The sequence below is a fragment of the Rousettus aegyptiacus genome, unplaced genomic scaffold (assembly GCF_014176215.1).
Source record: "Rousettus aegyptiacus isolate mRouAeg1 unplaced genomic scaffold, mRouAeg1.p scaffold_m13_p_5, whole genome shotgun sequence".
In the NCBI taxonomy this organism is placed as follows: domain Eukaryota; kingdom Metazoa; phylum Chordata; class Mammalia; order Chiroptera; family Pteropodidae; genus Rousettus; species Rousettus aegyptiacus.
In genome coordinates, this window is record NW_023416308.1 from 54,988,160 (window position 1) to 55,011,021 (window position 22,862).

General features: G+C 35.6%; 1 protein-coding gene across 1 annotated transcript in view; it reads left to right on the forward strand.

The window, feature by feature from the left end:
- TMEM123 (transmembrane protein 123) overlaps positions 1–22,483 on the forward strand; it is a 45,192-nt gene extending 22,709 nt beyond the window's left edge. Inside the window, exons 4-6 of the mRNA XM_036221565.1 lie at positions 16,338–16,685; positions 17,818–17,971; positions 20,068–22,483. Coding sequence (XP_036077458.1) covers positions 16,338–16,685; positions 17,818–17,971; positions 20,068–20,092 — 527 coding nt within the window. The 3' untranslated portion in view covers positions 20,093–22,483. The remainder of the gene's footprint in view (positions 1–16,337; positions 16,686–17,817; positions 17,972–20,067) is intronic.
- The last annotated feature ends 379 nt before the right edge of the window (positions 22,484–22,862 follow it).

Consider the following 22,862-nt stretch of genomic DNA (forward strand, 5'->3'; position numbering starts at 1 on the left):
GAATCTGGTCACTCCCTCTGAATAATTCCCTAGATATAAACACTGTTTGCTTGTAAGAATATACAAAATAGCCAGGCACCTAATGTTCTGTAACTTGCTTTTTGAGTGAACTATGAAATATTGATCTTTTTTGTGTTAGTACATTATTGGTTATTGCTACAGAACAGAATTCCAGAACTTAGTGGTTTAAGAGTATATTTATTATCTCACAATTCCTGTGGGTCACAAGTTCAATGGTAGCTTAGCTGGGTAGCTAGCAGGGATTGGATTTGAGGTTGCAGTCTTAAAGGGCTTGAGTGAGACCGAAGGACTCACTTCTGAGGTGAAGTAACTCACAGGCTGGCTGTTGGCAGGCATCAGTTCCTCTTCATAGGATAGGGCTGCTTGAGTATCTTCACAACACTGTGGAAGCCTTCCACAAGAGTGAGCAATACTAGAGAATCCTAGATCCTAGAGAGAACCAGATAGAAACTGTCTTTTTTATGACCTAGCCTCAGAAGTGACATAGCATCACTTCTGCCCTATTCTTTGTTAGAAGCAAGTCTCTTAGTTAGGTCTACATAAAAGGGAAGTGGAATTAGGCTTCACCTTTTGAAGGGAGGTATATCATTTTTAAACCGCCATAGTATGTATAACTGGTTCATTTCCCAGTTTGTGTTATGTTCCATAATATGGATGTACCATAATTTCCTTGACTGTGCCCCATTAATGGATATTGTTACTCTTCTAAATAGTGTTGCACTGAACGCACATATATACATTTACCAACTTGAGCTAGGATTTAGCAAAATTCCTAGGAGTGGAATTGTTGGGTCGTGGTTGTTAGATTCTGAGGGCCCAAAGGGACAGATCTCATGACTAGAGAGCCTGAATGATGTATACAAACATGTTTTAACTTTCATCTGTGTTCTGGGTAGATTGTTTAGAAAGGTATTGGAGTTAGTCACTGCATGTGATCAGTCTCATAGAAACAGAAAATATCTCAAAACATAATTCTCAGAATAAAAATTTAAATGTCATGAGAAATGAATGAATTGGAGTTATAGGTGTCAAAATGAATGAAACTCATTAAAATAATTTTAAATACAAAAAGCAAGAACATAAAAGTACTTGTAGCACAAAGCTAGTTATGTTTAGAAATACCGTGAAATAAAAATATGAAGAAATCTTCATAGGACAGGGCTGCTTGAGTATCTTCACAGCACAGCAGGAGAGTGGTTACTCTGACAGGACTACAGTTGAGGAGGGGCACACCTTTTGGGGAATTCTTAATTGGCAGTTTTAGTTCTTAATCACAATGGTAAGAACACAGATGTTTGTGTTATTCTTTGTGCCTTTTTGTGAGTCTTCAGTATTGCTTAATAAATATTATAGGAGGCTCTTATTTTTTAAATTTAAATTTTTAAAAATCTGAGAAGCTCTTGTTTTGCATTTTGGTATTAAGTACATACATTTGTTTATTGATGGTGATTTTAGTGCAATGAAGTTGTAAAATCAGTACCTAAAGTAAATATAGTAGGCTCTAGGATTCAAGTGGGTTTTCATCAGGAAACAATGAGCAAACCAATGAAAAGATTACCGGCCTGGAGGAATTTAAGCACCTGTGTTCAGGTTAGCTCACTCCTTTATCGATTTAGGACATGTACTTAACCTTCCGAGTCACAATTTTCTTGTATGTAAGTTGCAGGGAAATATGAAACACACCTAGTGCAGTGACTTGGCACACAGTAGGTGTTCAGTATTTTCTTTCTATTCCCACAGATTACTGCCATCTTAACTCTAGTACCATTTTTAAGCAAGTGTGTATTTTTAGTAATTGCAAAGTTTGCACCTTTTGTGCAGGAAAAAAACGGAATTAAATATTAAATTTTCTAGCGCCTTCACACAGTGAATTAAAATTACTAGTGGATACTAAACTGTACAGTTGTCATCTCTAGGGATTTCTTTTTGCTGACATTTGAGCAGACAGTTTTTTTGCTGACTGAATATCTCTTTGTTGTGGTGCTTTGAGTTTGTTAATGACCAAATTCTTATGTGGCAGCTGCTCATTACATATGCTTATTCTCCCATGTTTTGGCCATAAATCTTCTGCAAATGAGTGACAGCACCACCTGCATGGCCTTTCGAGGTTGCAAATATAGTTCTGATATTTTTCCAAAATATTTCAGACCTGTTTTCTCATACATTTTAGCCCTGTTTGGATGATGAAATGATATTTCAGGGGATGAGAAGTTATCGTTACTGTTTTATGTGTATTTTACAATGCAGACAGACAGGCTGTATTTCTTGTGTATAGGTTTGTAGAACATGGAACATTAAGAGTATTTGGTACATACCCAGCTGCGGCTTGTTAAACACTTAACGATTCTGAGAATGTTCATTTTTCTACCTAAAACTCATATACTAGCTGCTGCTTATCTAGCAACATTTCGAAGGTCAACAGTGGGGCAATGACACAGTCACTCACCCAGCCCAACCAAAGCTTTTCTACTTGGTGGCACTACTTGTTGTGACTGGTCACCTAACACAGTAATTAAGAGCAAAGACCCTTGAGCCAAACTACCTAAGTTCATTCAGATCCTGTCTACTCCCCTTTCTAGTTTGTGCTCAAGTTACTGAGCCTTTCCGTGCCTCAGTTTCATCTGTCAAACGGGAATGACCATAACATCCTGCCTCCGAGGGTAATTATGAAAATTGCAATATTTACAAAATATTTCAAACAGTGTCTGGCTCAGAATGAGTACTGCTTAAGTGTTCATTAAATAAGTGTGGACAGACAAAGCTGTAGTGCACATGGGGCTGGGCTAAGCTTTATGACCTCGTTCCTGGTTGGAACTAACAGTGAAAAAGACTGCATTTCAGTCAAATTAGTTTTACAAACTAATAAGAATAAGGAGAAATACAAAGCATTAACTAATGGTGCTTTCCCTTGGGTCAAACCAAACCAGAAGTTTAGGGGGCTAGGGTGCCTGTCAGTGCAATTCCTGAGGGTCCCCTCTCATATCAGAGAGCAGGCGGGACAAGGGAAGGAGGGGGGGTCTGGAGGACAAATAAGGTGTCCGTCAGGTTCTAAGACAGAGTGTCTTAGTGCATATTTGTATATGATGCACATGTAGTACATATGTATGTGCATATTCCTATATGAAAATCATTATTTTCTATTATCTTTCAATATATTTTTCTCAGTTTCTACAGAAAGAAATTCTCACATGTAACTGGAATGAAAAAAATTCTCACCATCACTTAAAATACATATTTCCAGCACTAATATTCCAAGGCTTAAAACAAGGGGGAAATGGTTCATTTTCTACCTAATCCAGAAAAGCCATTGCAAGCATGGTAAGAAATGTTAAAGAGCTGATGGATAGGCCTGATAATGCCACCCACCAGGTAGAACTGAAGGCAGAACTGCCCCACAGTCAGTCTTTATACCAAGTGCTTCTAACCTGCTCTAATAATTTCTGTTTATAAATTGAATTCCCTGTTTAGATTCATAACCTATTCCTAAATCAGTTATATCATCGTTCTTCTCATAGAGCCCCATCGAGCCCACTCTAGTATTCTTCAAGGGGAGGTAATGCTGGTATGTAATACAGTATAGAAAAGTAGTTAAAATCCTTAAAAGGAGACAGTTGACAAACAGACTGGGCACACAGTTGTCCTGGGGAGTTAAGAGATGATGGATGAGGGTACTGTCTAATTCTCTTGGTGATTTGTTGCTAGAAGACTATTTAAAATACACACCACCCCCTCCTGGAGCCTTCAGAATGATGCTGTCTTGCCTCACATCATTGGAACATGCTTATTAAATTGAAAATCTACTGGAAATTTTTTGTAGCCCCCAAAAAGAAAAGCATGTTCAATAGATTTACATAGGACAACTTTAGCCTGCCGATGTATGGTTGGTAGCCAGTTCTGGTTTCATGACTTTTGAACCTTTGAATTCTTTTAGTGACAAATTACTGATGCTCTCTCTTCATTTGACAGTCAGGAATTTCATTTTCCCATATTTACAAAGCAAGGTCAACTCTACCCAGAACTGTGTGTGGCAGGCCGAACTCTAAGATGACCCCCAGTGGCCGTTTGTATAATTGCCTCCTTTATGAATGTGATAAGACATTCCTGTGATTACATTGTCTTACCTGGCAAAAGAGATTTTGCAGATGTAATTAAGGTTATTAATCAGTTAACCTTAAGATAGATTATTGGATAGGCCTAACATAATCATATGAGCGCTTCAAAAGCAAAGAGTTATGTCTGGCTGGTAGCAGAAAGAGAAATCAGAAAGATGTGGAGCGTGAGAAGGACGTGCTGTTGCTGGCTTTGAAGATGGAGGGGCCCACTTGAATGCAGGTGGCTTTGGGTCCATAGAGTGGCCCCAGCTGAAAACCAGCAAGATGGGGACCTCAAACCCATAGGCTCAAGGACCTGGATACTACCAGGTATCCTGAATGAGCTTGGAAGTAGATTGTTTCTAAAGAGACTTCAGGTCAGAGCCCAGGTGTTCAGACTTCTGACCTCCACAATGGGGAGGCAATAAATGGTGGTGTTTCAAGCTGCCAGCTTTGTGGTAATTTCTTAGACAGCAATAGAAAACTAAGGTACTCTGGAACCCATGTTGGTCTCAAGCAAGGTTCTGTATCTAAAAACTCTCCCTCATATTAAATTCCTGTTTGGTAAGCTTAAGCCCAACAGATCTCCCAAGAAAGATGTCTCCCCTCCACAGCCACTCCAAATGGAGGCACTCATCCTTCCTAGCTTTTTTACTTTTATTATTTCTACAGGAGTGGTTGTTTTGGACCACTAGGTATCCCATTTTTTAAAAGCACAACCCCTTTATCCTCCCTAAATTATAGATCCTTTAGTTTTACTATATACAGTGTAGATTCCGTCTAAATATATGCCTGTTTCTTATGGGCCTGGACCTTTCAAGTGATTATTTTAGACATTAAGCACTATTATCCCTCTCTTGACCACTGTTATCGCCTGTGTACCATCTTGTAGAAAAACTCAGGGACAGTATAGAACATTTGCAGATTATATGGAATTTTTTTTTTAGCCCTTGCTTCTGGTTAGGAAAGACATTATAGGCTGAAATGCCTGAGGTACTTATCAAAAACCCCTATGTCTTAGTATTAATGCAGGAGCCAGAGCTGGGTCTCTTGAAGGTTCAAACAAGAATTTGCAATTGAGTATAATAAGTGTTTCTCTTGCCCTGTCTTCATCTTTGCCCCCTTTCTGTTTAAATTGTTTATAATTTTGTGCTTTTGGGGAGGAATTAAATGCATGTTTCCCATTAGAAGAAATACATAAGTATTCTCTTTTAGGAAGATGGCATCATTTTGTCATTATCTCAGAGTGGTCATAATATATAACTGGTTCTGCCAGAATGAACAACTATAAATAGTTTCAAAATCAAAGTAATCACTTTTGGTCAATGCTTCCTGATTTACTATAACTAGTAATCCTATACAACAATGTTCTCAGCACTGGCTGCACATTAGAATCACCCATGCTGCCCCAGAGCAATTAAATAAGAAAGTTGGGGTGGCAGCTGACCCAGGCGACTCTAATGTGTAGCTGGGGCTGAGAACCACTGCTACATGGTAAGTCTAAGTCTAGGGACCTAGAAGTACATTTTGCAACTAGTTTGTCTTGGACAGAATACCAGGGAGTTAAACTGCTCTAAGCTATATGTGCTGTGGGTACTTTTCCCAAGAAAAGAAGTTTATGGCCAAGGTGAATGTTTTCTAGACTAAAATTGCAATAATGATCTTTGGTGTGAAACTACAAGTTCTTGTATTAGGGAAGAGGCTGGAAGTCTGTACCTTCTGCACCCATTTCACCCACTCCTCCACCCTCTACCTCTGGGAACTTCCAATCTGTTCTCTGTATCTCTGAGCTCTCTCTCTCTCTCTCTCTCTTTTTTTCTTTCAAGATTTTACATATAAGTGAGATCACACAGTATTTTTCTTATTCTATCTGTATGTTTCTCTTAGCCTAATGCCCTCAAGTTCTATCTATGTTGTCACAAATGGCCAGATTCCCTTCTTTTTGTGACTGAGTAGTATTCCATTATGTGTGTATATACTACATTTTCTTTATTCATGCTTAGATGGACACTTCAGTTGTTTCCTCATCTGGGCTTGTGGATAAATACCCAGAAGTGGAATTGTTGGATCATATGGTAGTTGTATTTTTAATTTTTTGAGGAACCTCCGCTGTTTTCCATAGTGGCTGTACCAATTTACATTCCCACCACAGGACAGAGGGGTTCTTTTCTCCACATCTTCCCCAGGACCTGTAATTTCGTTGTCTTAGTGATAGCTGTTCTAACAAGTGTGAGGTGATATCTTTCTGTAGTTTTGACTTTTATTTCCCTGATAACTAGTTATGTTGAGTATTATTTCATTTACTTGTTGGTCATCTGTATATCTTCTTAGGAAAAATGTCTACTCATATTCTCTTCATTTTTTAATTGGATTTTTGGGTTTTTTGCTATTGAATTGTCAAAAGGAATTTTTCAAGTCCTTCAACCCAAACACATATTACTAACATTCTCTCTTTAAAAAGCATTTTTTAAAAAATTTCACCCATCCCACCACTTGCCTCTCATTTAGCAACTCTCAGCTTGCTCTCCATATCTATGGACCAGTTTCTGTTTTGCTTTGTTTATTCATTTGTTTTGTTTTTTTAGATTACACATTTAAGTGAAATCACACAGTATTTGTCTTCTCTGACTTTCATTTAGCATAATACCTTCTAGGTCCATCGATGTTGTCGCAGATGGCAAGCTTTCATTCTTTTCACGGCTGTTTAATATTCCATTGTGTGTGTGTGTCACATCTTTTTATTGATTCATCTATCAGTGGACACCTAGGTTGCTTCTCTATCTTGGCTATTGTAAATAATGCTGCAGTGAACATAGGGGTGCATATATCTTTTCAGATTAGTGTTTTTCTTAATTTCTCATCATTTATTATTGACGTATAGAAAAACAACAGATTTATGTATATTGATTTTGTATCTGCAACTTTACCGAATTCATTTATTCTAATAGTTTTCGGGTGTACTCTTTAGGACTTTCTATATATAGTATCATGTCATCTGCAAATAGAGTTTTGCTTTTTCCTTTCCAATCCAGATAGCTTTTATTTATTTTTCTTGTCTAATTGTTGTGACTGAGACTTCCAATACTATCTTAACAGAAGTGGCGATAGTGGGCATTCTTGTCTTGTTGATCTTAGAGGGGGAAAAAAGCTTTCAGCTTTTTACCTTTGAGTATATTAGCTGTAGGTTTGTCACATATGGCTTTATTATGTTGAGGTATGTTCCTTCTCTACCCACTTTGTTGAGGGTTTTTATCATAAATGGATATTGAATTTTGTCATGTTTTTTTCTGCATCTATTGAGATGATCATTTGATTTTTATCTTTCATTTTGTTAATGTGGTATACAACTTTGATTGATTTGTGGATGTCGAACTGTCCTTACATCCCTTAAATAAGTCCCACTTGGTTATGGTGAATGATTTTTTTAAATGTGCTGCTGAATTTGTTTTGCTAGTATTTTACTGAGATGTTCATCAGTGATATTGGCCTGTAATTATTCTTTTTCTGTGGTATCCTGTCTGGTTTGGGTAATGCTGGCCTTGTAAAATGAGTTTGGAAGCATTCCTTCCTCTTTGATTTTTTTGCAAGGGTCTGAAAGGAATTGGTATTAAAGCTTCTTTGATGTTTGGTAGAATTCACAATTGAAACCATCTGGTCGTGGACTTTTGTTTGTTGGTAGGTTTATGATTACTGATTCAGTCTTTATGTAATCAGTCCAGTTAGATTTTTTATTCACGATTCCCTCTCGAAGATTGTGTGTTTCTAGGTACTTATCCTTTCTTTTCGGTTATAATCCTTTGTATTTCTGTGTTATCAGTTGTAATATCTCTTTCACTCTTCATTTTATTTATTTGAGTGAGTCTTTTTTTCTTGGTGAGTTTAGCTAAAGGTATGTCAGTTTTGTTTGTTTTCAAAGAACTAGTTTTTGGGTTCATCAATCTTATCTATTTTCTTTTTAGCCTGTATTTCATTTATTTCTGCTCTGATCTTTTGTTATTTCCTTCTGCTAACTTTGGGCTCCTTTTTCTAGTTTCTTGGGGTATAAAGTTATTTATTTGGGATTTTTCTTATTTCTTGAAGTAGGCATTCATTGCTATGAACTTCCTGCTTTGAACTGCATTACTGCATCCCATAATTTTTGGTATGTTGTATTTTCATATTCATTTGTTTCAAGGTATTTTTTTGTTTGTTTCTTCGTTGACCCATTGGCTGTTCCGTATCATGTTGGTCTAATCTCTACATATTAGTGAAGTTTCCAGTTTTCTTATAATTTGTAGTCTCATACCGCTGTGTACAGAAAAGATGCTTGATATGATTTCAGTCTTAAATTTGTTGACTTGTTTTGTGGCCTAATAATATGATCTTTCTAGAGAATACTCAATGTATACTTGAGAAAAATGTGTATTTTGTTAATTTTGTATGAAATGTTCCGTATATATCTTTTTAAGTCCATCTGGTCTAACGTGGTTTAAAGTCGATATTTACTTACTGATTTTCTGTCTTGATGATCTATTCACTGATGAAAGTGGGATAGGTCCCTTTTTGATATTGTATTGCTATGTGTTTCTCTCCTTGGATCTGTTAATATTTGCTTTATATATTTAGGTGCTCCTACTGTTGGCTTCATAAATACATACAAATGTTACATCCTCTTGTTGGATTGACCCATTTATCATTATGTAATGCCCTTCTCTGTCTCTTATTACAGTCTTTGTTTCAAAATCTATTTCGTCTAATGTAATTATAGCTACTCCAGCTTTCTTTTGGTTTTTATCTCCGTTAAATATCTTTTTCCATGTCCTCATTTTCAGTCTTTGTGTGTCCTTACATCAGAAGTGGGTCTTCTGTAGGAAGTATATAAATGGGTCTTGTTTTTCTATCCATTAAGCCACTCCATCTTTGACGGGAAAATTTAGTCCATTTCATATATGGACTTATTACCATTTCATTCATTGTCGTATGGCTGTTTTATAGTTCCTCTGTTCCTTTTTTCTTATGCTTTCTTTTATGGTTTGACGACTTTCTTCAAGCTTAGATTCCTTTATCTTATATCTGTCTACTATAGGTTTTTGCTTTGTGGTTACCATAAAACAGCCTATATTTATAACAATCTATTTCAAGTTGATAACAAGTCCGAATGCATTCCAAAGCTCTGCAGTTTTACTCTCCCTGTCCCTGTGTTTTGTTTTTCATGTTACATGTATATCTTTGCATCTTTTTTAATCCTCAACTAATTCTTGTAGTTATATTTTTACTAGTTTTGTTTTTAACTTTCATACTAGCTTTGTAAGTGATTAAACCACCACTTTTATTAGATCGTTCTGAATTTTACCTTTACCAGTGAGATTTATTCCTTCATGTGTTTTTCTGTTACTAGATAGCGCCCTTTCATTCCAGGTTAAAGAAATCTCAGCATTTATTCTACGGCTGGTCTAGTGATGATAACTCCTTTAGCTTTTGTTTTTCTGGAACACTTGTATCTCTCCATCAGATCTGAACAGCAGTTTTGCCAATTAGAGTATTCTTGTTTGGAAATTTTTCTTTCAGCATTTTGAATATATCACACCGCTCCTTTCTGGCCAGCAAAGTTTTCTGCTAAAAAAATCTGCCGATAGTCTTATTTGAGAGATTGGGGGGTGGTCCCTTGTATGTAACAAGTTATTTTTCTCCTGCTTTTAAGATTCTTTCCTTGTCTTTAAGTTTTGACAAGTTGACTACAAATTTTTGTGTAGGTCTTTCTGGGTTCATCTTATTTCTGGGCTTTCCAGATCTAGATCTCTGTCCTTCCCCAGATTATAGACGTTTTTAGCCATTATTTCTTCCAATAAATTTTCTGCCCCTGGGGCTCTTGTAGTGTGAATGTTGGTCCATCTAGTTTTTGAGGGTTTTTTCCCTCCCCAGAGTAAATAACCATATGGGGCTGTAGATCTGGTGTATCCATGGGAAGAAGTAAGTTTAGGATTTTCCTACATCACCATTTTGAACCAGAACCATTCATCACCTTTTTTCTGATTAATCATATTAATCATATAACTTTTCTATAGTTTTGCTTTTAGTACTCTTCAATTTTTTTGTATCATATGCTTAAAATATATTATTGTAGAGTTCATGGTTTGATTTTTTTTTTAATCCAGTCTGAGAATCTTTGTCTTTTAAGTGGCCTCTTTAGTCCTTATAACTTTAATGTGATTTCTAGACTGGGCCTTGAACATTAATAAAATTTCACCGTGTTGTGAATGGGTGGGAAACATCCCAGGCAGAGGAATATGACAAAGCAACAGAAACACAGATATGAACATCATGCCAGGGTAGAGGTGAGTAGTTAGATCTGTGGGGGCAAAAGTAAATGGCAGAAGATTAAGCAGCAGAAGGGACTTGGGCCTAGTCTGTCATGGTGAAGAGTTTAGACATCATTTTGGTCTTTAGACATCATCTAGTTCCTTACATAGGTTGGAACCCATGGCGGAAATGATCACATTCTCCCAAAACTGTGCCTGGCATTTTTGTGGAGGAAAATGAAAACAAGATGCAGACCTTATAATTAATAGCTAGCTTTTTCCATTGAAAAGATAAAGACATTGATTTTTAACAGTAACAATAATATAATTAAAGAGTTCAGAAAAATGAAAAATACGTGTTCAATAAAAAGGGAGATGCCTGGAAAGGATGCAAAAATGGAACTGGCCTCTGACACACCATATTGTAATGGTATTATTTCCTTGTCTTTCTTACTGGCTCGTGAACTCCTTCAGATAATAACTGTATGTCCTCTGTGTCTATAGTATCCTAGTATAGTTCTTGACATGGAGTAGGTACTAAACAAGTGTTGAGATGAGTGAGTATGACTGATTCTTGAGTAGTGAGAAGCCAGGCTGACTGGAATGTGTCGGGAATGTGTTGGCAAATAGAGTGAATTGTTACATGGAGAGTAAGGATTGCCAGGATAAGAGGCTTAGAAGGGTTGAGCAGGAACAGAGGGAAAATATTATCAGTCATTTCTGATGCCTTGTGACTGTGGTTCATATTTTTTTTAATTAATTTTTTTTTTTTTTTTTTTTTTGCAATTAGCCAGGTTTACTAATTGTGGGTTAAGTCTGTAGTAATGGCATAGAATGGACAAGACCTATGGCAGAAACATTATGAAGCCAGGATGCTGTCTCCATAGCCCCAGCCAACTCAGACTTTGTCTCTTGGCAGTCTGACTGCCTTGAAAAGTCTTGCTACTTTTCCAACCCTCTGCTCAGCTACTTTATTTCGTACAGCTCTGGGAATGAACAGGATCACCCATCAGACTGAATTTCCTTTAACCAACCTGGACTGTATCTCAGAGTTGTTAGTTCTCACTGTCCTTAAGGTAGATAATTATTTTGACGGAAAATATCTCTTTCAGTTTTTGCCAGAGAAAACAAACAAACATCCTGTTTATATTAATAACAGATTTAGGTAGAACGAATGATAGTGCAACTAAAATGTGGAAATAAAATCGATTGCAGATTTATTAATAACTATTTAAAACACCCCACTTGTCATTTTTCTGTTGGTATATATACAGTTGTTTTTCCTTTTTGGAATTTTAATTTTTAAATTCAAATAAATCTAGGAACTTGTAAAATATATTTGATTTTCAGAAAATGAACAGTTCTTTATGGTAAAACTTTTTTTAAGCCTAGTTTTCTTATTAGATTCAGTTTTTTTCATCTAGATTTTTTAATTGTAGATTTTTGGCTCTAAGGTAATTTGAATTCAAAAGAATTTTTGGAATGAGAATGGACCTTGTGCGATGATGGCCTCTTTGCTTTCTAAATAATGACTATTTCAGGGATTACACTAATCTTTAGTTTCTCTATGGGAAAGAAGTCCTCAATGTTTAAAATATTCCTAGAGCCAGCCACAAGAGTAGTTATTTTTCAGTTTGCTCAAGATGCTGACTATGCTTAGAATCACATACCCCTCAAACTAATTCTGGCACCAGAAATTTATAGTCTATGTCTTGAATAGCTCAGTATTTTTGACAACTATAACAGGAAATGAAAAGCTACTACCATGCCATTTTAAAATAACTGAAATTTTAAACAATTGGTCATGTATTTTCAGTTCTGGTTTGTGGATTTGATGCCCTGATAAAAACAAATTGTTACTCTTAAGTTTGAAATATTTAGGTTAAAGGGAAAAATGGTGCTTGGATGTTTTTGGACTGAAGGTTATAGCAATAAGGAAAGTTATTTCAACACAGCAGTTACACAGTGATAGTTGAAATATATCCAGACTTTGAAGCGAATGAATACTTTTACTTAGTACTAGAAAAAATCTCATGCTTCATAGTGTCGTTGGCCAGCTGGTATTAATAGAAAAAACCTGGAGCATCACTTTTTTCTTTCTGGATATTTACATCATCGAACTGAAAATACCCCTAATAGCATTCACTTCAATATCACGTTATTCAGATGGCAGCAATGATAATCATGGAAATAGGAGATCTGACCATGCCTGCTCTTTACTTCTATAGGGAACTTTACTGTAGCTCTATAATGGAGATAAAATTAATAAAACAGGCTAAAACAAATGCTAAAACAAAGACATTCATTGTGCATGTCCTCTACTAAAATAGTAGGCACTCTACTAAATGTTCAACACAAATTATCTCAGTTAATTCGTCCAGATACTTGTGATATCCCTTTTTATGGATGAGGAAAGAGAGTGAATCTGAGAATTTGGATAACATGTCTGAGGTAGCCCAGCAAGTAAGTAAATGGCTGAGCTGATCCAGAGCTGGTACCCACGATGCCTGGAAAACGTCACCAGCACTTACTTGATAAAGAGCTCAATAAATGGAAGCTCTGATACTATCATAGAAAAATTGTGCACGAGGAATAGTTCTCTTATCATAAAACAAAAATGGAGAGATGTTTGGACTGTTTTGAGTATTTTTACAGCAGTGACAAAATGTAACTCATATCCATATGTACGTATGTTCATTATCTTGTTCTTTTCCTCCTGAACACCGCAGCCGTAGGGGAAGGAAGGTGCCCAGAGCATTATCACAGCCCTTTCACTTTCCCATAATTACATTAGTAGAAACCAGGAATTAAGATTGAGAAATTCTCTAATCAAAATCTTTAGATGATTTCAAGTTTTATTTAAACAAGTTTTGAGAGTGGGTTGACAAGTATTGACTGACTTAATTCATCTCACTATGATGAGTTTCAAAGATCTATAATAGGAACCCCATGACCACTAGGGAGTACCAGTCTAGCTGCTGAGAGACATTTTGTAAAAACTGAAAAAACTGTGGACCTAAGTATATTAGTTTGCTAGGGCTGCCATGACAAAGGACCACAAATTGGATGGCTTAAACAACAGAAATGTATCATCTCACAGTACTGAAGGCTAGAAAGTCCAAGGAATCAATTGTCAGCAGGGTTGCTACCTCCTGAGGGCTATGAGAGAATCCGTTTCATGCCTTTTGCCTAGGTTCTAGTGGTTTACTGGCAATGTTTGGTATTCCTTGGCTTATAGAAGCATCACCTTGATCTCTGCCTTCATCTTCATATGACGTTCTATGTATGTCCATATACAAATTTCCCCATTTTATAAGGACACCAGTTACTTAACCTCTATTTATAAGGTCCATCCTAATGACATTTAAACTTGATTACTCTGTAAAGATCCTATCTCCAAATAAGGCCACATCCTAAGATTAGGACTTCAACATATGAATTTGGGGGATGGGGAGGACACAGTCCAACCCGTAATAACACTAAGCATCAACAACTAGGTATCGCATGCACCTCTTCACTGGCAGCTCCACCCTCCCACCTACACTAGCCAAGGCGTTGTCTGTCAGTAGCGTGTCCAGTTTATTGAATGAGTTGTATTTAGTAGGAAACCTTTGCTTTCCAGAATGATACCAAAATAATAAAATTCTACAGTGATTCAAAGTTGGAAATTCTCCTTTCTGCTAGCCTGGGCCTGCTTCAGGATTGGAAAACTGCTGTGGGAAAGGTGACATTGTTGTCTTCCTTCCTTGCTCTGCCTTTCTTCCCCTCACATCTACTGGTTTTGACCCTTATAAGATTAGGACTAAAGGTGTTATGGGAAGAAAGCCAGCTGGGTGAAGGTCGAGATGTTTGCAGCTGGCACAGGTGCCCTCTGGATGGCCGACTTGGTCCTCTTAGGAAGATTCCTGGGAGAGCCTGCAGCTGGGGCCTCCCCCACGTCAGCTCCCTTGATGCAGTAGGGACTCTCCTGCAGCTCACCCTCTATGCAGAACTCTTTGGGAAGGCTGTCTTTTAAGGCAACCCCATGGGGCCTGATTTGGTTCATGGGAAACAAGCACTTCTGCCGTCAGTGGAAATAGAGTCTACTTCTAGTTCAGCCACACCATCTCATCTTTAGACTTACTCTTCAGGCTTAGGTCGAATCCTAGTCTCCATGTCCCTTCAAGTCCAGGAGATATTGGCCCTGCTCTTGAGGTGGTTTCCTTGAAGCTTTTCCAGCTGGGTTTGAAATGAGGGGTAGTGTTCTCTTTTCCTCCACGAACAGAGGTAGGAATGGGCACACAGCACAGTGACACTGCTTACTTTATTCTGGCCTTTACAACTTCTTTTGATTTTTCATACTTTTTAATTTTGAAATATAAATTGACATATAATACTAGATTCAGGTATACAACATGATTCAACATTTGCAAAACGATCAACCACAATAAGTTTAGCTAACTTCTGTCACCTCACGTGGTTACAAATATTTTTCCTTGTGATGAAAACTTTTAAGATCTACTCTTCTAGCAACTTTCAATTATGTGATACAGTATTAACTATATTCACTATCTGTACATTACATCCCCATGAGTTATTTTATAACTGGAAGTTTGTACCTTCTGACCCCCTTCAATCATTTTGTCCACTCCCATGCTTTTCCAGCTTCTCAGAGGCTGGAGAAGACTGAATGCCGAGATTGGCAAAGTCCGATAGGGCTTAACCCCTTGCAAGTCCAGGATGGTCTGTTCTGATCTCTGCAGGTGCTAACTCTGTCACCTCCTGGGGGTACTAGTCAGTAACTGAACAGTTAAGGAAGAGGGAAGGCATCCAGGCTTCCATGGTGGGATGGTATTAATTGTAGAGGAGCAAATGACCATTTACTTATATTACAGGCAAGGGAGTTGGGTTACCAGATGTGAGTTCTAACCTTGAGAGCATCCTTGTATTGCAGCTGACACATTTACACATCACGAAACAAGGTTTAATACAAAACTTACTTGCCTGTTTTGTCAATTTATAGATAGTTTCAGCTGCTTAGTTATTTCTTTAACACATGTGGATTTTCTTAGTGGAGAACTAACCCATTACAGCTCCCTATTTTCGTGCATGTGACTTTGTATAGTATTTTTGAATAATTTATTTTGGCAGGGAGAGGAGAGTTGCATATGTGTGTGATGAATCCAGAAGCAGCATTGTGTTCATTATTTTACTCTTCAGAGATCATTCTGTTCCAAAGATATGAGATAAATGCTGGTTCTTTGCTGTATTTCACTCTAATAGAATTCACTAACTAGTTTAAAATAAAAGGTGATTATTTCAATGCTAAAATATATTTACATAGAACATTCAGAATTGAATAAGATTAATTCAAGTTCATAGCATTTGTATCATCTACTTAAAAATTATAGCTTATTGGTCTATGTAGTACAAAATATTAATTCCTTTGGCCTTTTAAAAAACATTATACTCAGTGGAAGAGACCACACAGTAGAGACACAAAGATTAGAAAATGTAGTATGAATTTGAAACATGCAGCTACTGCTGTCTTTAAAGCTCCTTGGAAGGATGTGGCAGAGAAATTTTAAACTTTTAACTTTGAAAACCCTCATTATATTCATTAATTTATTCATCCACTCAACTGATATTTGTGGTAGGAATTACAGTAAGATGTTCAGATAGAGATGGTTAGATTATCCCTGTATTGAAGGAACTCAATCCTCGGTTTTATTTTTTCATATCCTTACAAAAATCCCTTTAAGTAAATCTAGGCTTGGTTCTTGTTTAGTATTTTACTAGTTTGAGATATTTTATTGCCATATAGTGCAAACTATTAATGGACAAAGTATCTTTCATGCTGCTGTATTTGTTAGACCTCTTTATGTGTAACCATGAAAGTCACAATGAAGTGGAATCTTAATTCCCTAAGTGACAGGTCCAGTTTTAATGTTTCTTGATATTCCTGCAGGGAATACTCCACATGTGTCTTCCAGCCAAACAAATGAATCTTCCAGCAGCACTGTGAAACAGTCTACAACTCCAAGTTCCTCAGTAACAGTTACCACCACAAAACCCACAACAAAACCCACAACAAAACCATCGACAACTCCAGTTTCCACAGTCTCAAAAAATGTGTCAGTCACCACCTCGAAACCCATAGCAACCTCTAAAATGACAACACCAGGGGTTTCAACAAATATGACTTCCACCACCTCAAAGTCTATACCCAAAATAACAAACACTTCCCAGATATCAACATCCACGATGACCACAGTCCACAACAGTTCGGTGACATCTGTTTCTTCGTCAGTAACAAGTATGTATTAAAATTGATCTGTTTTTCGTATGCTGAAAATAGTTCTTAAATGCCACATTTAGATCATCATTTTATTCTACAGTAAATACCCAAATTTAGACAATTTCCTATTAAATAATTCAGGAGAAGAATTGATTGAGCTAGTGTTCTTGTCCCTTTTAAACTTTTTAAAAAGTTTCCAACTTAATCATACCAAATAATGATTATAGAAGACCCATCAGTGAATAATTTATCTCAACATGGGATTTTATTTTTACATGGTTTGAAAATTGTCATACCTTTAACTCTACCGCATTATAGGAAGGAATTAGGGCAGGCTCAATCTACAAGATTTCTAAACCGAAAACATGGTAAACTGGTTTTAATTCATTCGTGCCGTAAAGGTTTATTTTTTTTTTTTAATGGCATAGATATAATCATATATATAGCATCAAAGTCTCCGCATTCTTTATCTTTTGCATTTTAAAAAATATGCCTGCAAAACAATGAATTCAAAAACCTTAATAAGATTCTTTTCTAAGTTATGCAATGTTGAAATTCTGTTTAAAAATTAGTGATTCCATTTATCAGAACAAATAGACTTTATGGTTTCTTCTACATGTTTTTATATATTTTACTCCATCTAGGTTATTACTACAATTTATGTATTGAAATCAACTTTAATGTCTCAGGAGCTCTTGCCACAATAAAATCAAAATAGTTTAAATTCCTAATTTTTTCAAAGGGAAAAATTCCAGTTAGAAATATTAAAATTAGACCCAGTTTCAAGATTACAGCTGTATGACCCAGACCTATTTTGTTAAGGCATGAGTCTTAAGAAGATTCATAAGAAAAAACCTCCCCAAGTATTGCTGCCTCTAAGGTTTTATTAGGCTGTCCAGTTCCAACACCACCAAACACCTTAAGATCTTGAGGTTTCATGCACTGGGGGATTTTCATTAAAGATGTGTTGGATAAACTGGAGAAAACTAGAGCCAGGCAAGTTGCCAGGCACACTTGGAGAGCAACTTTCTATGCTTAGATTTCCTCTTGTCCCCAATTCAGCATTCATTAATATAGAAATTCAGAAAGTTTTTACTTATTACAATGTTTTTAAAAAGCACTAAAGCCTGTTCATTTTGTTTCTTTCTAGTCACAGCAACTGTAAATTCCAAAGAAAATAAAGGATCAAAATTTGATATTGGCAGCTTTGTTGGTGGTATTGCATTAACAATGGGAATTTTATCTATTCTTTACGTCGGCTGCAAAACATACTATTCAAGAAGAGGCATTCAGTATAGAACCATGTGAGTTAATTAGCTCTTTATTTTTTCTGTATTTATTTAAAAATTAAAATAACAGGAAATATTCATGTCACAGATGAATAATTCACAGATTTATGAGTTATAATCCCAGTAATCCTCTATAACCAAAGTAAATTGTTTACATACAGTTTCTGGTTAAAGTTATTTACAAACAAAAGTGGATGTATATACACTTGTAAGATGTTTGTATTTTATTGGTGTCATACATTTTTTTTTTTACCAGAGACCCAAGTTTAGCCAACCCTTTTCACTTGCTTATATCTCTAATTGTGAGAAATACCATATTGGGTATCATATGGCTTTTGACTTAGCATGTCTTTTGTTTGTCAGTAACACCAAAATAACATCCTTGGTAAAAACATGGTTTTTGCTTTATGACAAAGCAACTAAAGAAATTCTTCTGAGAGTCACATTTTTCCCTGATACTTTGCTATATCAAATGAACTGTTAGTATATTATAATTTTATCTGTAGTAAAACTGTCTTTTTCACATGAGTTGTATCAACAAATCCTGATCACCAAACCACATTCACCCTTCATATGAATTTTGTAGGTCTTTGGAAGTATTATCTCTCAGTTTTTGTTACTCCAACAAAGTCCTTTTGGGTTTTTCTTTTGAGTCTTGTATATACTAATACTAATTCATTCTTTCAATTATTAATGTATTTAATACCATAAAACAGATGACCATTTGCCAAACTATTCTTTTTAAGTTGTCATATACAGATGCATCTCACACAGTTTGCACATCAGAAACATTTGGGAAATATTGATTAAGCTTAAAATTTGCAATATTTTTTTAAATTACTAGATATGTCTGTTTTCTTGGTAAATTTAAGCAGTTAAACAGAAGACACAATTTGATTTTTTATAATCAGTATTTTTTATAATATCAATAGTGATATAGTTGAGGCTATAAAATAGTGAAGCAGTTAAATTAAAATGTGTAGTTTTTCTTTCAAACTGCCTTAACTACAAAGTATGGAATTTTAGCTTTATGGGGTAATTTTTTCCTTGCATATATATGATTGTATAACGCTGCATGGCTTATGGAGTAAGTCATCCTCATTACTGTAAGGGAGCTGTGCTGGCACAAGCAGAATTTGACTCTAATAGGAGTCTTATTTTCACATAGGAACCCAGTAAGTAGATGGTAAAAATAGTTTAGTCTGAGTGCACATTTTTGCTTTTTTCCACATAACACCTCTGAAATTAGGATATATCTTACAGTCTGTGGGATGAGAAAGCATTGCGTTGTAGTTTGTGTTTTTCTTAGTGCTGTGTAAAAAAAAAAAAAGTGCATTTTAAAGCTGGTAGTTCCTTTGAAGCTATAAAAAATGGCATTCCATATGTAGAGACTTAATGTTTGTCTCATTAAAGAAACAGACCTTCTATGTCTAGTAATAATGAGCATTGTAGTTTTCATTTATTGGAATGATAGCTGATTAAAACATTGATTGAAATGTTAACTCCTATGTTTCTTAGAGTTGCGTGGAGAGCCAGTGGAGTGAAATAGTTGGGATTTAGAGCAGACAGACTTAGTTTTGAGTCTGGTTAACTACTGACTAGCAGGGTGCTTTCCCATGCTTATCTAAATGATGCAGCAGCATAGTACGCAGTGGTCATGAGAGTTCGTATGACTGCTTAGCTTCTAATCCTCAGCAAAGTGGAATAAAGAATAAATCAAGTAAATAAAAGTGCCCTCTATATAGGGTTACTGTGATGATTGAATGAGTTATGAATGTAAAGTCTATAGTATAACATCTGGCACACAGTAAATGTTCTAGGAATGATGGCTGTTTTTCTTTTTAAAAGAAGGTTATTATAGTAGCTAAGTGATGAAAAGTCACACAGCCACTAAGAGGCAGAGCAGAGACTTGAGTGTAGGTCTGTTTGACAACTTGAACCACCGTTTGAATCTTTAACCACTGCAGGTACTTTTATTTAAAAAACTTTACACAAAGCTATCAGTTTTGATTCGGAAACATGAAATTGTTACTTTACTTAAAAATATGAATATATATGTAGTTTTGATACAAATACAAAACAAAGTAATTTTAACTTTTGCTATATTACAGTGATGAACATGATGCCATCATTTAAGGAAATCTCAGGACCAATGGAAAGAAGATTGATGAAACCCTATTAGTTTACGACAATATTCTCTTTTTGAAAATAGTATAAGCAGGCCATGCATATAATGTACAATATACCATATAAATATGTAAAGATTCCTCATGATTACTAAAAAAGAGTTTGGTGTGGGTTTTTAATGAACATTTGGAACATACAGTTAATACAATAGTTAATTCACTTTTGGAAAACATGGTAAGACAAGTCCTGTCCCATTTTCTTGTATTGGTCACAAATGGTGAGTAATTTGGAAGACAGCATCACTAAAGGGCATGATGTCGTCTGGGCATACAAATGAGGAGCCTATCATGGCACTCAAGATATTGATTGTCTTTGTTGCTCACACAACAGAATTTCAGTGCTATTCAGGGCTGTATATATCCTAATTAGTAATGCCACACAGCAGAAGGTTTATGAGTAAACCAAGTCATAAGCATAATTTAAGTTTAAATGCCTTTCAGAAAGCATCAATATCTGATACGTTTTAAACCTTAGTACTTAGTTTAGAAACAAACTACACCCTCCTTCCCACAAAAAAAAAAAAAAAAAATCAAATAAAAAAGCAGAAACAATACTTGGGTTTAGCCCTGTTAAGAGAGCCACTGGAGAGCCTGTATTTTTTAATAATTTTTTTCGAGTGTTCAATGGCAGTTGATAAATCTTTTTTCTATCTGTAATTTCAGCAAATTTCAGTGTTTAACATAACGTTTTAAAGACTTTGGTTTTTAGTATTTTAAATAAGAAGTTAATTTGCTACTGTGAGAATATCGCCACCACTGGAAATTGCTTTATTTTATATTCAGTGATTATATATTTAGTGAATATTTGAGATGTAGAGCTGCTTTCAGTATCTAGAAATGTTTACTGCAAACACACCTATTTTTAAGAAAGCCCCTTATATGATTTCCAAAACAACATTTGAAGCTCTGTAGTCAGACCAGATTTCAATCCTCCATTTATCAGGCCAGGGATTGCGCAGCTCCCCTCAGGCTGCTAAACCCTACAGGCTGAAAATACTGCATGTTCTCACACTATCAATTTTACTCAAATTTGGGAAAACATTTTAGAATAAATCTTATGAAGTTTTAAAACAGGAATTTTTAAGACAGGGCACTTCCTGCTTCCTTATTTGGGCATTCTTCAGACCACTCCAGTTCCTTCCTTGCTGATAATGGAGTATTTTCATATGTATTATGTTAATAGAAAAAGCACAGTATTGTAGAGACACAAATATTAGCCAACATTTTGGTGTGTTTCAGTTTATATTCCAGCACTCAAAACTCAGGGTCAGGTTTTCACAAAAGATGTATTTAGTCAGACTAAATACTATTTCGCTCTTGCATTGGTCAAAGTAAATCACACCAATTTCTAATAGTCTAAGAAGCGATTAAGATGTTCCAGTGAACATGCACCTACATTTAATAGGAATTAAATGCAACCTTTGTGATCAGCTTTTGGTTTACAAACAATATCAAATCATATCAAGAATTTTGATATAAAAGGATCATTTCTACTCACTGCATTGTGGCCAGTTGATAAGATGAATATGGACATGACACATGCAGTCTGGAAGAAATATTATGAAACACATTTACCTTAGTTTGAAAAGAGATGTAGGCTGATAAGTTGTATGTTTTTAGCCCTAACTGGTCTTTCACTACTGCTTTCATAACTTTGTAAAATATACTTGATACGTTTTATAGTAATGGGGTTCTTTTAAATTTGTTTTGTCCCCTACATTCTTGATATTTCAGTACTTTAGTTGAGACTTTGTAGACAGGCCTGACATTTTCTTGAGTATTTGCTTCTTTAGCACTTTGAAGATATAATTTCACTTTTTAATTACTAAATGTCATCATATTCCTTTAAAGTTTCCTGTGATTTGGGTTTGAAATTTAGTTGTCTTTTCTGTGTATATAGTTCTATAATTTCAGATACCAGTATATCAATACAGTCAGGTTTTTTTTGGTTATGTGTAAAAATTGAAAGTTATGCAAACCAATATTTTACTTTGGAGCACATTTCCTTAGCATAAATTTATTTTTCCTAATTAATGTTTACTTAAGCAAATGTTCAGTTTTGTTCACATTCCTTGAAAATGTATTTACTTGAAGATAAAAGCAATACAGATGTATATCTAAATTATTAGGCTGAATCCAATCAATGATTTTAAAATGTACTTGGGTAATCCATAAAATTAACAATTCAAATACAGATAAATGAGAGTTGGCAGAGTATTACAATGATAATTTTGTATTTTTTAGGGAAAAAAGCAAATTTCTTATTTCTGTTAAGTATATGACTGGCTTTTGGTATTTGTTACTGAGATATATTTTTAGAATAAAATTTTGTTCAAGAGTTTTATGTGTGTGGTTTTGCTTCATTTCATCAAACTTGAGCAATTAACAGTATAGAAAAAGCCCAAAATAAAAAGGCAGATTGTTGGGGCTAAACTGACACTATAAATGTAGTTAGTTACCTGTAGCATCAGCATCACCCAGTACCTTGTTAGAAGTGTGAATTTTTGTGCCCCACCCCACCCCAGACCTACTAAATCCAACTCTGGGGTGGAGCGCAACAATCAGTGTTTTAACAGTTCTACCAGGTAATTGATTCTGATGAACACCAAAGTTTGAGAAGCACTGCTCACAGGATTTTCATTTGAAACCATTTTATTCTGCTGGGTACAATTTTTAAAATAGGTATATTCATAGCAGAAATTTAAGAAAGCTACCATTTC